General features: G+C 29.6%; 3 protein-coding genes across 3 annotated transcripts; 1 reads left to right on the top strand and 2 right to left on the bottom strand.

Moving 5' to 3' along the window:
* The first annotated feature begins 2,427 nt into the window (after window positions 1-2,427).
* Window positions 2,428-4,484, top strand: LOC8276104 (fructose-bisphosphate aldolase 6, cytosolic). The gene is made up of 2 exons (XM_002533559.3): window positions 2,428-2,583; window positions 3,106-4,484. The coding sequence occupies exons 1-2, from the start codon at window positions 2,556-2,558 to the stop codon at window positions 4,152-4,154; spliced, it is 1,077 nt and encodes a 358-aa protein (XP_002533605.2). The 5' UTR covers window positions 2,428-2,555; the 3' UTR covers window positions 4,155-4,484.
* A 745-nt stretch (window positions 4,485-5,229) lies between these two features.
* On the bottom strand, window positions 5,230-6,579 carry LOC8276105. The gene is made up of 2 exons (XM_002533560.4): window positions 5,558-6,579; window positions 5,230-5,439 (listed from the first exon to the last, which is right to left on the bottom strand). Exons 1-2 carry the CDS (start codon window positions 6,282-6,284, stop codon window positions 5,333-5,335), a joined length of 834 nt encoding a protein of 277 aa, XP_002533606.1. The 5' UTR covers window positions 6,285-6,579; the 3' UTR covers window positions 5,230-5,332.
* A 628-nt stretch (window positions 6,580-7,207) lies between these two features.
* LOC8276107 (stress-response A/B barrel domain-containing protein At5g22580) lies at window positions 7,208-8,301 on the bottom strand. Its single transcript, XM_002533561.4, has 2 exons — window positions 8,099-8,301; window positions 7,208-7,699 (listed from the first exon to the last, which is right to left on the bottom strand). The coding sequence occupies exons 1-2, from the start codon at window positions 8,215-8,217 to the stop codon at window positions 7,495-7,497; spliced, it is 324 nt and encodes a 107-aa protein (XP_002533607.2). The 5' UTR covers window positions 8,218-8,301; the 3' UTR covers window positions 7,208-7,494.
* Between the last annotated feature and the right edge of the window lie 7,347 nt (window positions 8,302-15,648).

Below are 15,648 nucleotides of genomic sequence, written 5' to 3'. Positions count from 1 at the left end.
ATTTTATAACCATCTATGTTTCTTATTTTAACAAAATTTAAAATTCCAAGGTATTTGAATTAAAATTTAGCTAGAGTTACCGAGCTTTTTATTTAAAGATAATTAAAACAATTTATTTATAAAATATTTAAAGAAAACCCCCTAAAAAATGCTTCATAAAGATATGAACCAATATCATTAAAATTTAAAAGTACTTGTCATGAAACTTGAAGGTAGTTAATTTAATGTTGAAGCTAAAGTATATGTTCAACCTCTTTGGGCCACCAAGATTGATCCTAAACTAGACAGTTGCCTACTTGATTCCCCCCTCACATCAGTTTTTCTTGAATCTCCATCTCCAATTAGCAAGTACATTGTAGTTGAATTTCTCAACTGGATCTCAACATTGACCAACTCTAATGATTTGTTTTGGTGTCAAGTTGGCAAGAAGCACCATTAAACTATATAGGCTCTATATTTGTTAGGCAAAACCAACAATAGAGGGGCCTAACTTCTCAATAATTTTCTAGTGAACAGGTGAGTTAAGAAATTCCATTGCTTTAATTTTTAGGTAAATTTAATTTACTATATTATTCATAGACGAAACTAACTGTATAGTAATATATATTAATTTTTATTAAGTGTTGTATTTGTATTGGTTGGTTTTTAATTATAGATAATTAATAGTAATAAATAAATCAACTAATATAAATATAATATTTAATAAAAAAATTATATATGAATATATAATTAATTTAATCTATGCATACCACATAGTAGACTGAATTTATTAAAAAATTTATTAACTTTAAAGATATAGTTGAGATCTCATGATCATCCCTTTCCTTCTCCATTCCAGCAAAAGGCTTTCTTGTTTCAATTGAACTAATCAATGTAACTTCAAGGCTTCTCAAATTATATATATTTCTTACTTTGTTGGTAAAGCCTTTTAGAAAACAACACAAACAATATAGATAAGCAGTTCCGATACTCTTAAAATGTATCTCCCTTTAATATTAATCTAAAGAGAGTGTTTGATTTAAAAATTTGATGTAACTAATAGTTGTTTCTCATTGAACAACTATATTAAAATATTTAGTAAAAAATTTAAGAAACAACAGTTGTTGATAGCTGATTTAGTCTCAGCTTTATTTTAAAACTTATAGATATTTTAATAATAAATATAATTGAACTAAAAAAATTAACTATAATATTTTTAATTATTATAAATTATTTTTATTAATTTATATTATTAAATATAAAATATATTTAACGATAAATTATACCTCAAATAATTATTTAACATACTAACATTAACTGTTAATAAAATTTTACGAAATAATTTAATTTATCAGTCATCAGCTATCAGTTATTAACAATCAGCTACCAACTGTTGGCTACCGGCTGCATTGATCGGCCGAACCTCAGACTCATAGTTTCATCTCAAATTATCAATACAACTTTCCTTTCTCTTAAAGTAATTTCTAACATTTTAAATAATTAAACTTACTTTAATGTTTTTATTATAATTACTTCTGTACATGTTTTTGAATACAAAAGACACAAAATTAATAATATTAATAATAATGCCATCTAACGATGGTTACTTTATTCTTTTTACATACTATATTATCACTTTGTTTCTATTACCACATGATTGCACTTCAGTATCGTGATTATTTACAAAGTAAAATTTATTTTGTAAAAAAAAAAATTACCGTAATAGAGAGAGATATGTAGTTATAAATTGTGATAAAAAAATATTTTTAATATTAAAATATTTTAATTTGTAAAAATTTAACCATCTTAATTTTAGTCATTCATTATCATGTTGCATGTGTTTGATAAAATGAGTTTAGAGTTTAACAACTTATAATTTTATCGTTTGATTGTTAAATTGTGATTTAAAAAATTGTTGATATGACGATATCGATTTTGATAATCAAACAGTGATGGTTTGAGTTAAAAAGCTCTAAATTCATATTATCAAATACAAATAATATAATAATAATGGATGATCGGACTAAAGATAGTTGAATCTTTATCGATCGATAATTTTTAACTTTGAGATATATTTTTTTATCTATATGTCTTTTTTTTGTCAAAAAATACTCAAAATTGTGAAATGATGAAATGAAATTTTTTTTTCTTAAGACCTATCCTATTATTAGTTAATTGGATTTTTCCGAAATTTCTGTTCAGTTTGAGGACATGCACGGTGAAGAAAATGGCATTGGGCACAATGGCATGTCCTCTTTAATAAGGCTCCAGCCCCAGTTTCAATCAAGATTTGGATTTGGGCCATTTGGTCTAATAGAACACCCAAAATTATAAAAATAGATGCCTGTTCTCCAGGGAATTAAACATGATCCGAGGAAAATGTCCTATGAAATGGCAGTTCCGTGACCAAGAGGTTACAAAAAAAATCCGCAGTAAACGCTGCAAAGCAAAAGCATTCCTCTACCCTGGCCATATATTTTCCCTGTACTTTGAAGTCTGGTTTTGTATATAACATATTACACTCTTGCATTTCTTTGTTTTTTTCTTTCTGAAAACTAAAGAAACATTCATTAAACATGTCTTGCTTTAAGGGAAAGTATCATGGTAATTTGTTATTGACCTCTTTTGCATGTTCCTGGGCTATTCTCTTTTTATTCATCGTCACATTTTATAATATGAATATTGTTGAGATATTATTGTTTATTCTGATTCAAGCTGATACAAGCAACATTAATCAGACAATATTGTTTTCAATCATTGGCTTCCCCTGTTATAATCAATGAAAGAGATTAACTCTAAAATTTAAGCTTGTGCACAGTTGATGCTACTGGAAAGTTGTGAGATTTTTCCCATGGGGTTTCTGGAGCTCTTTAGTTGTCAAAATTAAAGTTTATGCACAGCTTGTAATGTGCTAGATTAGTTATCATAAGAAATAGCATTCTTAAGATGATAGTTAGATGTTATTTTTTTGTTATTTTGTCAGATTAATCTGTTTATTCGGATCCTTTTTTATTCTTTTTCATCATTGATTAGTTGGTTTTGTGATTACTTTCTTCTGTCTACAGAAAATATCATGCTGTTATAAATCATTGGTTTCACTTGTTTCTTTCCCCCTTGTGCATACAGATGAACTGATAGCCAATGCCACATACATTGGCACTCCTGGAAAGGGAATTCTTGCAGCAGATGAATCAACTGGCACAATTGGCAAGCGTCTTGCTAGCATCAATGTTGAGAATATTGAGCCAAATAGGCGTGCATTTCGCGAGCTTCTTTTCTGCACTCCAGGTGCCCTGGAATGCCTTAGTGGCGTAATCCTTTTTGAGGAAACACTTTATCAGAAAACAGCTGACGGTAAGCTATTTGTTGACATTCTGAAAAAGAATGGTGTTCTTCCTGGAATCAAAGTCGACAAGGGCATTGTTCAGCTTGCCGGAACTAATGCTGAAACCTCAACCCTTGGTCTTGATGGTCTAGCTGAGCGCTGCCAGAAGTATTATGAGGCTGGTGCTCGATTTGCTAAATGGCGAGCTGTGCTAAAACTTAGTTCAACTGAACCATCTCAGCTTGCTATTAATGAGAATGCTAATGGCTTGGCACGTTATGCTATTATCTGCCAAGAAAACGGCTTAGTACCTATTGTTGAGCCAGAGATTTTGGTTGATGGATCCCATGATATTGATTGTTGCGCAGATGTGACCGAGCGTGTCCTTGCAGCTTGCTACAAAGCACTCAATGATCACCATGTCCTCCTGGAAGGAACTCTTTTAAAGCCAAACATGGTCACACCAGGTTCAGATAACTCAAAGGTAAAACCTGAAGTGATCGCTGATTATACAGTCAGGGCATTGCAGCGGACGGTTCCTCCTGCTGTTCCTGCAATTGTGTTTCTTTCTGGTGGACAAAGTGAGGAGGAAGCCACTATAAATTTGAACGCAATGAACAAACTCAAGGGCAAAAAGCCTTGGTCTCTTACATTCTCATTCGGCCGTGCTCTTCAGCAGAGTACTCTCAAGGCATGGGGAGGAAAGGAGGAAAATATTAAGAAAGCACAGGCTGCTTTCCTTGTAAGATGCAAAGCTAATTCGGAAGCTACTTTAGGTTCTTACAAGGGTGACGCTAAACTGGGAGAGGGTGCTGCGGAGAGTCTTCACGTTAAGGATTACAAGTATTAATCCCTGGAAGAAGGTCTATTTCAGGTTCCTGATGTGAAGGTCAACTACTTATTCTTTCTATCTCTATTTAAATGAGTAATTACAGAGAATGAAAGAAAATAGACTTTTCTTAGTTCTTTTTCTTCTATTTTGCCTTTTCAATTGTAATGGTGCAACTGTGCTGATATGCTTTTTCAGCATCTAGTTGTGTGCCTGATTTGGGATATGAATTATATAGGAGATTTACTTTACAATTAAAGAGTGCTGATCTATTTTCCTCCATCGTTCAGTTTGTTCCTTTGGTTTTTCACCAAGATTTTTTGAATAATATTGAATTTTTTTGCCCCACTATATAGCCTGGTCATTTCAAATTTATACTTGAGAAAAGTTTTGGTGTTTTCAGCTGTTATTTATGTTACAGTATCAATTATGCACCAGAGTTGCTCTGCATTATTTAACGGTACCCAGATGGATGCACTATACCTACTTTTGCTGCAGGAGTGTCAATTCACAAGTTTCAAGGTTTGTGCATTGCATATTTCTGAAGTGGGTACTACATGCACTGTTCAAATTTGGATTCTTTTCTTTGGATGTTAGCGTTAATGTTACTCCTGTAGCGGATTCTATTTCTTTCGATAATTCTGGCAAGCTATGCATGTGTCTGTCCATTATAGCAATCAGCTTTGTCAGGATTATAGTTGTTTGTATCTCTTTTTGGCAGCTTATATTGCCTAGATTTCTTTCTTTCTTTATCTGATAATTGAACTTTTAACACTTAACCATTCAAGTGGTTTATATTAATAATCGGCTAGATTTATAGATGGAAATATAACAGGATTAGGATACTGTTAAAAAATTGAACACTGTAGTTAACATGTTTATTTGATTTTAGCTATTATCCATTACTAGGAGGTATCAGACTAACAGTTAGTCTATCTGAAACAGAATGGAAAAAAAGAATCGATTTATCAGTAGCTAGGAAATTTTCTTTTAATGGTAATGTAGTTTAGAGAAATCAAGAGTTTCAAGATTCATCTGATCATTTAATTTCAGCATCAAGATCTTATTTCAGGGAATAAACAAGAAGAATGAGAAATCATCATCCTGAATTTCTGTTGCATTTAACATTGCGTACTGGACTAGCATCAGATTAGTATATCAAGGAACTTGTACATAGTGTTTTTTTGTACCTCAAATCATTAGCTACATGAAGTGAAGAAAACCAATACAATGAGAGGAAGCATAGAGAAGATGACAATGTTAGCAGAGGGCTTGATTGATCCAGCCGTAGAAATTACCTTATTTTCTGCAGAGGGAAAAGAAAAAGAAGAAAAGAATTTTGAAATCAGAACAATTACGATCAACGATGCAAATAGAAAAAAATCACACTACATATTGAATTTTCAAGAGATTAAAGAACTTACTGCACTCTTTAGGGTGGCATATACATTTCAGTCCAACTCCACAATTTCCATTAGGCTTTTCACACTCATCACAGATGTTTGGTACATGATCAGGAATGTCAAAAGAAATCCTTGTCCCTAACTCATATCCAATGCTGTTATCATCATCATTCAAAGAACTTCTATAAATCCTGCTGTAATGTGAACAATTCAAGTCTTTTGGATGAAAACTCTTGTCGAGTTTATCAAGATTATTAACCAGTAAACATGAATAAGGGATTTTAAGTTCCTGATGAGGAGTATCAGAAGAGGATGAACAAGCCTTGAAGTTCTTGCAGTTACTAAAAGATGATGTTATAGGATAGTTTTTGTTCGAGCAGTTGAAGAGAATAAGTGAATTAAGCATTGGAGAAGTTGGAAAACCAGCTGAAAGAAGAGAAGGAGAGACAAACTGCTGTGATGATGGGCAAGAAGGTTGAGAAATAGTTATTGTTTTAGTTGCATAATCTATTGAAGAAACTGGAAAAAGACCGAGAGAAGTTCTGAAGAACAGTTTTTGAGAGCTGCACAGAATCATGTGTTTTAATAGTGACGATGAAACAGTTGAATTCGAGCTTAGAAAAGGAGACTGAATTGGGATTTTTCCACAGAAACTTGTGGAAATGTGATGGGATAGACAAGTAATGAAGCATAGGTTGAGGATGGAAAGGAGATAATGTATAAACTTGAGTTTCTTGAATGTTTGCATTTTTTTTTCTCTGTTTTCTTGGCTGGTTTAATCTTTCAAATTGCAAAGAAAAACTTGCTGGGAATCTTGGTCTTGATGATCAGATGTAGATAACAGAGAATCCACTTTAATCCTGCAGAGGATAGTATCACTTTGTACCTGGTTTATTCATCCCCTGGTGGCAATGGCATCTTTCAGAATCAAAAATGAAAGAACATTTACCATAAATCATTCTATCCTATCTTTTCCTTGTTTATTATTTTCTTCACTTTTTTTTTTTTCTTTTGACTTGATCGTTTCTGGGGCTTTGTGTTGTGGAATTTAGTATGTCACAATGACTTTTATTTCCTGCTACATGATCTGGAATTATTCTTTGATAGTACTTTTGCTATCCCTTATTTTATTTTTATTTGGGGGGATGCTATCCTTATTAAGATTCTTCATGTCTCCTCCTTTTCTCTAACAATCCTCAGCAACTCAGATATCCCACTGACTGATGGGTCATTGCACCACATGTTTGGTCACCTTTCCTTGTCTGATCTGTTTATGAATTTTTCACATACTGCTAGATCATGAGCCCATATGTGCATGAGCCATATCTCATTTTCTATAAATTATAATTGAAGTAGGAAACTGTTTTTGGTGTAAATATGCCCACAGTTTGCACTTTAAAAAAAAAAAAAAATCATTTTGTTTTAAGATCTTGGTGTCAATTGGAAAAGAATATTGAGGCAGACAAGGTTAGCTAGCACGATTTTTGGCTACCAGGAATTTGCTTAAACAATAGAGGTAATTTATAATGGGTCAGTTTAGTTACTAAATTTTAAATTTACTTTGTTTTAATCATCTTATAGTTTTGATTTTATTATAATTTTAATCATTTACATTCATGAGAGATTTACACGTTATAAATGAAAATGAAAATTGCATAATAAAAAAATAAATTAATAAAATAACTAGTGGTCATTAATAAAATTATTCAAAAGTAATTAATTGGTGGAAGTAAATAATTGTAAACATATCAAATCTCACAGTTGGATAGCTAGCCTGTCTATTCATCAAGAAAGCAAAATGATCATAAAACAAGCAGCATTTCCATGATACAAGAGCTGATGTTGAAATTTCCTGGAGAGTTCAAAAGGAAATACACAATATGTTGATACACACATATCATAAAAAACATACAGGATACCATCTTTTTTCTTATTTCTCTCTTGATCAATCTTATAGATCATGCGGATGCAGTTGCTTTAACCTGAACATATGGGAAAAAAAGCACCACAATTTTCTCAATAGCTGCTGAAAATGTAGCAGAATATTCAACATGATTAGGATGGGTTTGGAATGCAGTGTAGTCTTCTTTCTTGTCAAATGTCATTGAGAAGGCATGAGTAAAACCTTGTGTGAGCATTTCTGGCCCTTCCAAATCCTGTCCCCTGTTAATCAAATTCAAACAAACCTCTTGAGTACCCTATCAATATCTTCAAATTTATATTGGTATTGTTAATGAACCGATCTATTCATATATATACTTAAATAAATATATTATAAACTTAAATAAATATAATATAGGTCTTTCCTATAGCGATAAATGCATATCTCAACTTTCGTAGATAAAAAGGTAATCTCTAGGAGACTATATAATTCGCCAGAAAGGATCAATAAATATTATAGCCATCTCAAGGAAGACTTTAGTACTATATAACCTATATTCTGATATAGAAAGTTGGGTTCCACAGTAATGAAGAAACTTGATAGAGAAAATAACTCTTTTATTATAATGTTGATTATCTAGGTGATACAAAGAAGCACAAGAATTCATGTAAAAGACTCACCACGCGAAGGACTTGACAAGATCAGACTCAGAAACCAGCTTCTCCATCCCTTTCACAATCTCTTCCACAGCTGCATCTTCCTTAAACTTAACAATCACCAAGTGTTTGAACCCTGCCATGGCTGGTATGACAAACAAATGAACCCTAAAATGTGTTACTGCCAGAACTAGTTATATATATGTATATATAAACACACACAACACAAATTCATAGACACTTATTATTCATGTGTCAACTTCCACAGTCCTATCTGTCTACTGTCACACTCCTACGACACATTTCAAATCCCCACTCTTTTTATTGCTAGCAAATTTATAAACCTTTCTTGGACAGGACCCTGCAGCAAAATATATGGGAACGGTACAATACATTGCATGGTGTATAGACCCACTAGTCAGCTACTTCTTTGCTCCACCTCACAGTAAAATTTGTCCTCATCAAAGTTGTCCTGTAACCTTTGCTTTTGCACATGAAATGGGGTCCTTATGGGTTAGTGTTATATTTTCTCGAAATTTGGATTTCCATAGGTGTTATCATAACGTGACAGGCTTTTCTGTTTTTATACTTTTAAAATTATGGATTGTAAACAAATTAATTTTAGGGACACTTTTAATCAATTTAATTTTTCAAAATATATCATATATTCAAAAAGTATCTTTTTAAATACTGTTAAAATTTGAACTCTAAGACTATGAAATTTGAATCTGCATATATAATAGTAGATTGGAAAATAAATTCCCATCTGAACCAGCCACAGATTCATTTCTTCTTTTAAATTTTCTCTCTTCACTTTAAATTTCCATGTGTGGGGAAGAATGGAGGGGTGAGCATTTGCTGCAGAAGTAGCTTTTCCTCTCTCTGAAATCTAGAGCATGATGCTTATTGCTGGACAATTTTTTCCATGTCCATGCCATGTGCTCCAAGGTTATATTATTGGACTTTAATACACGGATGACATATGCTTATCTTTAAGGAATCTTTTTTACAAAGGAAAGGAAAGTATGAGGTCATGATCATGGGGCATTTTTATTTCCATTCACATTTTAATGCATGTTTAGCAGTTTCATTTCTCTTACTAATTACACTTGAAATTTCTTTTGTCCATTAGCATTTTAGCGAATATATATGTATCTGATTTCAGTCAATTCAAAAGATTTATTTAGATTCTTATTTGAAGCAATTATCCTAGCTTTTCAAAACACTTTTGAATGAAAAGTTTGAACTGGGGCCGACATGTCTTCATAAAATTCTTTTCAAATTGCATTTCTGAAATTGGGTTAACTAGTTCAGGTTAGTTCCCAGTCTTTACCAATTTTATCTGAACGTACAGAAGTAACAAGTTTTTGCAATAGATTGATTAAATATATTTGAAGCTTTTTGAGAAAACTGCTACCCAAGTATTGGGGACCATATCTAATTAAAGTTTAACGAAGGTAAAAAAGAACTTTCATCAAATAGTATAACATGTGCTTTTGGGACCATTGATAAGAACAATTAATGATGTCATGGCTTCTAATTAATATGCATATTGATGGCAATCTTCTTGGTTCTATATACTTCAGTTAGGGTTGCTGCCTCAACCAGCCCAGACTGGACAAATCCAAACTTGTTTTCTTTAATTATTAAACAGCTTATCTACCAATTCTTGAAAGTCTTTTTCCAAATTACTTAAATCTTACTTGTTTGTCAATGTGGAAACTGAAAACAACAGTTTGAATATGCATGTATATCCACCAAAATAGAAAAATATTAATAGTAGTTTTATCAATGACAAGTCTAGCTATTTAAAGTGACACTATTAGGGTATAGATAGTAATTGGAGGTGGATAATTATACATATAATGATCCAAGGTTGACAGATAATTACATGTGATACTTATATGCTCAGTTATTGGAGATTCATACACTACTACATTAAAAACCTTGAAATTCAATTACTTCAATTTGTCAAACATCAACGAGGGTTCATAATTTTTATGATAAAAGTTCAACAAGAAAAAAGTGAAATTATGGTTCATGAACTCATCAATCCATTTTTTAAACGTAATTAAAATTGAAAGTCCTTTAGAAAAGAAATCCCAGAAGTAATTTTGATGGCAGACAATAAAAAATTCACCTCCCCTTTTAACTTGCCGGCAAAGAAGGGCAGGGCAAGGTGCCCTCGTGCAAGGAATAATTCCTTACACATCTTGTCTGGCAAAGGGCAGTGTGACTTAAACATTAAACACTATATCATTTACAGTCAAAACACAATTCAAATAGAGGAGAAAAAAAAGAAAAGAAAAAACAGAATAAAAAGGGAAAAAGTAGTTGGGTGGGGGCTCCATAGTTCATAATAACTTCACTACTGTACTGAATACTGAGAGAGCAGTGTGTTGGTAGATGAGTGAATGGGGATAATAGGTTTAGGATATTAGGTTAAGGACAATATGCATCAAGACACAGACACTGCCTTGCATGCCTCTACCTGCAAGCCCACGTTTGGGTTCCTTGGTCAAAAAGTTACAAAACAATTCCTTTCTCTTTCTCTCTTTTTATTTTCTTTTTCTTGGGAAATCAAATGTCTTCAATGGAAATTATTCTGGTCCTCTCATATACGTAGATTTGTAGAACAGCTTGTCTATGATGGACCCTATATCACGTAATAATTTAGAAGAAATACAAAAATGACCTTGTCTGTACTTAAATCTGATAATAAATATATTTCTCAGAATTTATAATAAGATCTTTTATTATGAAGAGCGTCATTCTATAATAAAAATACTTTTAAAAAAAATTTAAATATAAAAATTCATATATATTTTTTTAAAAATTTTAAATATAAAAATTCACATATTTTTTATTTAGATGTAATACACTTTCTAATTTTATTCCTATCTTAATAAACATTAATGATTTTAGTTTTTTTAATTTTTATTAATAAAAAATTATAAATATTAATTAATAAAGCATATAAAAGTTTGTATTATATTTATTATATTTAAAGTTGTTTGACTCTCTCAAAATAGAGAGTTAAACTAATTCTTTGACATTATCTTTAAAATTAAAAAAAATTATTAAAATTTTATTTTATGAAATGACTTATTAAAATAAAAGTTGATATATATAGAAAGAGGACATTGAAATGCGAAAAGTGAGATTTCAAGTTTTATTCAAAATATCCCTCCAAAAAGAAAAAGAAAAAGTCTATTCAAAATAAAAGACCGGTATTGTTGATGATTTTGGACCTGGTGCAATCACAATATGGGTCAATGGGCTGGTTGCGCAATTTATCATCTATTAAAATAATATATCTTAGGTTTGGAGATCTCTTAATGGGCTCTCGATCCAATTTGTTTCCTACTCAAAATTCAAAATTTATTAACTATTGAAAAATAAATATTAAGAGTAAAACTTTTGATTTATTATATATATTATAATTTAATAGAAACTTGAGAACTAAAATTTCTTTTAGTTATTGTTAATTATTATTGACAAAATGATAACAATCAAAGATAAATTACGTTAATATTTTGTTATATTATATAAATAAAATAAAAAAATAAAATAATAATACAGTAAAATATAGAGTTTATTTTTATTTATAATTAATCTAAATTGAGATTGAAATTTTTTTATAACTACATAGAGATTATTTCTATATAAAATAAGACTAGAATTTTTAATATATATAAATAATTTTGTTGAAAGTAAAAGATAGGACGAAACATCTTAGCTATGCATAGCTATGGATTATACGTATATGTGAAATTATCTAAGAAGAGATGTTGCAAATATTGATATAACTGATATCAATGATTTTGTCTCTTCTACTTATTAGGTAAATAAATAGGCAAACTTAAATTGGAAGCTCATGTATTGGTGGGAATATAATTGAATTTATTGCGAATTTAAAGAACTTGATTTGGAATGAAGTAGCTTAGACTCTTGTTTGTAAAGAGACTACGGTTTGCATTTTGCATATTCTTGTTAAGGTTTGGACATTCTGTCATAGGAGCTTTCTTTTAAATTATTGGACCGACTTCAATCAAATGTCAATATATATGTGACAACCATGAAACTATATATTATGCAAGTGAATTGGGGAAGAGATTTTATTTTGTCAAAGAAAATTGATGAATGAAGAATATCAGACCGTGTAGTTGAAGAAAAATTAAGATCCGTTAATAAGTGAATGGATACTTTCCCTTGATAAGTATATTTTTCAAGATGAATTTGGACCCTCCTTTTTCAAAGTGAATTCTAAGTTGTCATAGCATATAAAAATTTAAGATATTTAGTGAGACATTTTGATTCCATAAATCAAGAGATGACAAAGAAAACAAAAAACAATCAATTTTGTTTTTCTTTAATCAGAATGGAGCAATCCATCATCTCTATTTCTTCAATCTGCTAATTATAAACTCTACTTATGAATCTATGTTGATTGTGAAAAAATAAAAAAATAAATGAATAAAATGAAAGAACGAATGATCGATAATCTAACTATTATTAAGAAATGGAGAAATAAAAATACACTTACTTATGAAGATGTTAACAACTCAACATATTTAGCTATATATTCTTAAGATTTTCTGCATCTAGTGGCTTAATTTAATTCTTGAAGCCTAGCTCAAATTTTGCAACATTTTTACGTGTGTTATTTCATTTTTGTAGGCTTTGGTTTCTACATGATCTAGCGAATGTGCCCCATTTCTTTTTATGAAGCTTAGCTTAGCTTTTGACACCACTATTACTTGAAGTCCCATTTCCTTCTTGATTCCCTCTTCATTCTCCTTCTCCTTCTCCTCTTTGACTAAATGTTTTCACCTTGAAGTGCTCAAGCTTCAAATTGGAGATCTCTTCCTCTTTTCTGTGATCAGAAGTGAGATCAAAATCCAGCTCCTGCTGTGGTTCTTCACGTATTGCATAAAAAGGAGCGCAACCCATTAGATGTTTTCAGGGTTCTTTTACGATCAACATAAGAGCACTCAACTAATATTTGACATATTTTCTCATTTTTTGAACTCTTACCAACAAAGGAAGCCGTATAAATGACCGTTTAAGACTTTTCAGCTTTAAATCTTCCACTATTTCCCTTATTGAATTTGCTATGATTAGTAAGGATTTTGTCACTATCACCTTTATTTATTTATAAGAAAAAAGTAAAATGGACCCTTGAATTGGAAGTTCATGCATTGATGGAAATAACAAGAAGCCTGTTGCAATTGATTAAATTCTTTGCAAGGCATGTTCACATTCTATGGGATTGTCTCTTAATTGTGATATCCGTAATGTTGGACAAACTAAATCAATTTCATGGCTTTCATAATCATGATGTTCCAATTTTTCTTTTGTCTTTTCAACAACTAAGAGTGGTTTGATTCATAAAGAAATAAAGTGGAAATGGGAATGGGAATGAGTGATTTTCATTGTTAATGTTTGATTTATTAAAAATTATTCAAACATTGAAATATGATTATCTTATTAATAGAAACCGCCTCATTTCTTATTTCTCTTAAGAAATAGAAAGTTTGTTGCTATAAAATTTAAGTCAAATTAATTACAAATAATCAGATAAATAAATATTAAATTTTCTTTTGTATATAAATTATTTTTATATATTAGATATATACAATAATTATAAATTTATTATTATTTTTATTTAACTATAATTAGATATTAATATTAATTTTATGTCAATGATAAATAAGTTTAATTTTTATTTTATATTTGATTGATTCAAATTGTATATAAATATTTAAGAATATTTTAGAGCTTTAATGATATAAAATATATGTTTAAAAATGAAAAGTATTAGAAATAAAAATCGAGAATTATCATAGAAAAATAATTAAAAGATGTCAGAATTAAATTGATAATGTTTAGAGGTTATACATTTAGCCAGCTAGATTGCATAATGCCACTAGTTCTATTATACACTTCTCCATGTGTCACGTTATCGATATGATTTCATTGAAGTAAGTAAATAAAATTATCTTGAATCAACAAAGTAAATAAACTTATCTTTACATTGGTTCACTTATTCTTTTATTTATTTATTGGAGGTACTCCATTCCTTTGATTATCTATTACTATATGATAAAAGCTTAAAGAGTAAAAAAATAATTTATTACACTACTTCACTTATATAATTAGTCATTTTTTATTTGGTATGATTTTAAAATTTCCGGACCAAACTGAAAACTAATGTATATTTTTACAAAATTAAGCTATTTAGTTGATAAAATTCAATTAGATTAAACTGAAATTCTTAAGAATAAATATATACATAATAGCATGTGTAATCGTATAATATTTCAAATTGTGTTATCAGTCAGAAATCTTAATATTTGTTGAGATAGTTAATTCCTCAGTAGTACTAAATTAGCAAATATTTTGTTGATCAACTAATAAGCATCACAATTGAATATTAAATAGAAAAATGTAATTAAAATAGAAAAAAACAATAGTTGCCTACCTCAAGTCTTTCAAGTAAACAAAGATATAAATGAATTGAAGCTTTTCCTTTTAAAAAAAAAAGAACTAAGTGTAAGAAATAAATATAAAAAATATTAGAGTTGTTAATTTATTAGTTGAATACCGAGAATATATTAAAATGGGTGATTTTTTAGAAAATTCTTGCATTATGATTTTTATAAAACTTAAATAAAATCTTAATTCAAATATCATTCCTCTTATTTGTAATTTAAAAAAAAGTAAGTTGAATCCTAAAAACATTTAAAAAGCAATAAGCAGAACCCTAAACAATAATGGGAGAAACATTGGATGGTTGCTCATATTTAATTTAGTTAATTAATATTCATTGAGTTGCTACTTGTATTGCATAGAACAAATAGAAGCACGTTTTATTTTATTTATTAAAGTTTAATGAGCTAGAAGTTAATAAAATATATAATTATTTTACTATATCAGTTAAAAAATACTTATTTATTTATTTTATGTCCATTATAGACATATGAAATTGCATTTTATTTAAATATGGTAATATAAGTTATTTGAAGGAATCAAATTCCGAGTTTTTCAAGATCTGAATAAGCATTATCTCTTCATTAGTTTTTATAGGAATTCCAAATGCATTCACGGTCGATGGTTCAATGAAACTATATGCAAGAGAGAGACGAAGAAGAATATCAATGGTTATATATATACACATATACTTTTAATCTTCTTTATTTTATTGAAATAAGTAAATAATTGTATTCTAACTTCCGTGCATTATTTATTTTTTTAGTTAAAAATATTTTTAACTTGAAATTTAACTCAAATTGATATATAATTTTATTCTATTTAGTATTATTTATTTATTGATCAGTAAAGTGTTTGTGATTTAATTTGATCCAATTTATAAAAATTTGAACGATAATAATTTATAAAATTTAATTGTTTAACAGAGAAAAGTGAATTAAACTGAATATAGTCTCAAATTGATTGATCAGAAAAGTATTTGTGATTTAATTAGACTTGCAAAAAAATTCAACTAATTAGACTTACACTTTTTGCTTTGAATTTAAGAGTCAAAGTTTATACATATCTAAATTAGCATTGCT

Source organism: Ricinus communis, chromosome 8, assembly GCF_019578655.1.
Source record: "Ricinus communis isolate WT05 ecotype wild-type chromosome 8, ASM1957865v1, whole genome shotgun sequence".
Taxonomy (NCBI): Eukaryota; Viridiplantae; Streptophyta; class Magnoliopsida; order Malpighiales; family Euphorbiaceae; genus Ricinus; species Ricinus communis.
This window is presented reverse-complemented; position numbering and strand designations above follow the sequence as displayed.

Bases quoted from the DNA above. Each gene is read 5' to 3' on its own strand.
- LOC8276105 (XM_002533560.4), bottom strand. From the start codon at position 6,284: ATGCAAACATTCAAGAAACTCAAGTTTATACATTATCTCCTTTCCATC. The intron at 5,440-5,557 runs GTAAGTTCTTTA...TTCCCTCTGCAG, and splicing joins ATGCCACCCTAAAGAGTGCA to AAAATAAGGTAATTTCTACG.
- LOC8276107 (XM_002533561.4), bottom strand. From the start codon at position 8,217: ATGGCAGGGTTCAAACACTTGGTGATTGTTAAGTTTAAGGAAGATGCA. The intron at 7,700-8,098 runs GTGAGTCTTTTA...TTTGATTAACAG, and splicing joins CTTGTCAAGTCCTTCGCGTG to GGGACAGGATTTGGAAGGGC.
- LOC8276104 (XM_002533559.3), top strand. From the start codon at position 2,556: ATGTCTTGCTTTAAGGGAAAGTATCATG. The intron at 2,584-3,105 runs GTAATTTGTTAT...TTGTGCATACAG, and splicing joins CTTTAAGGGAAAGTATCATG to ATGAACTGATAGCCAATGCC.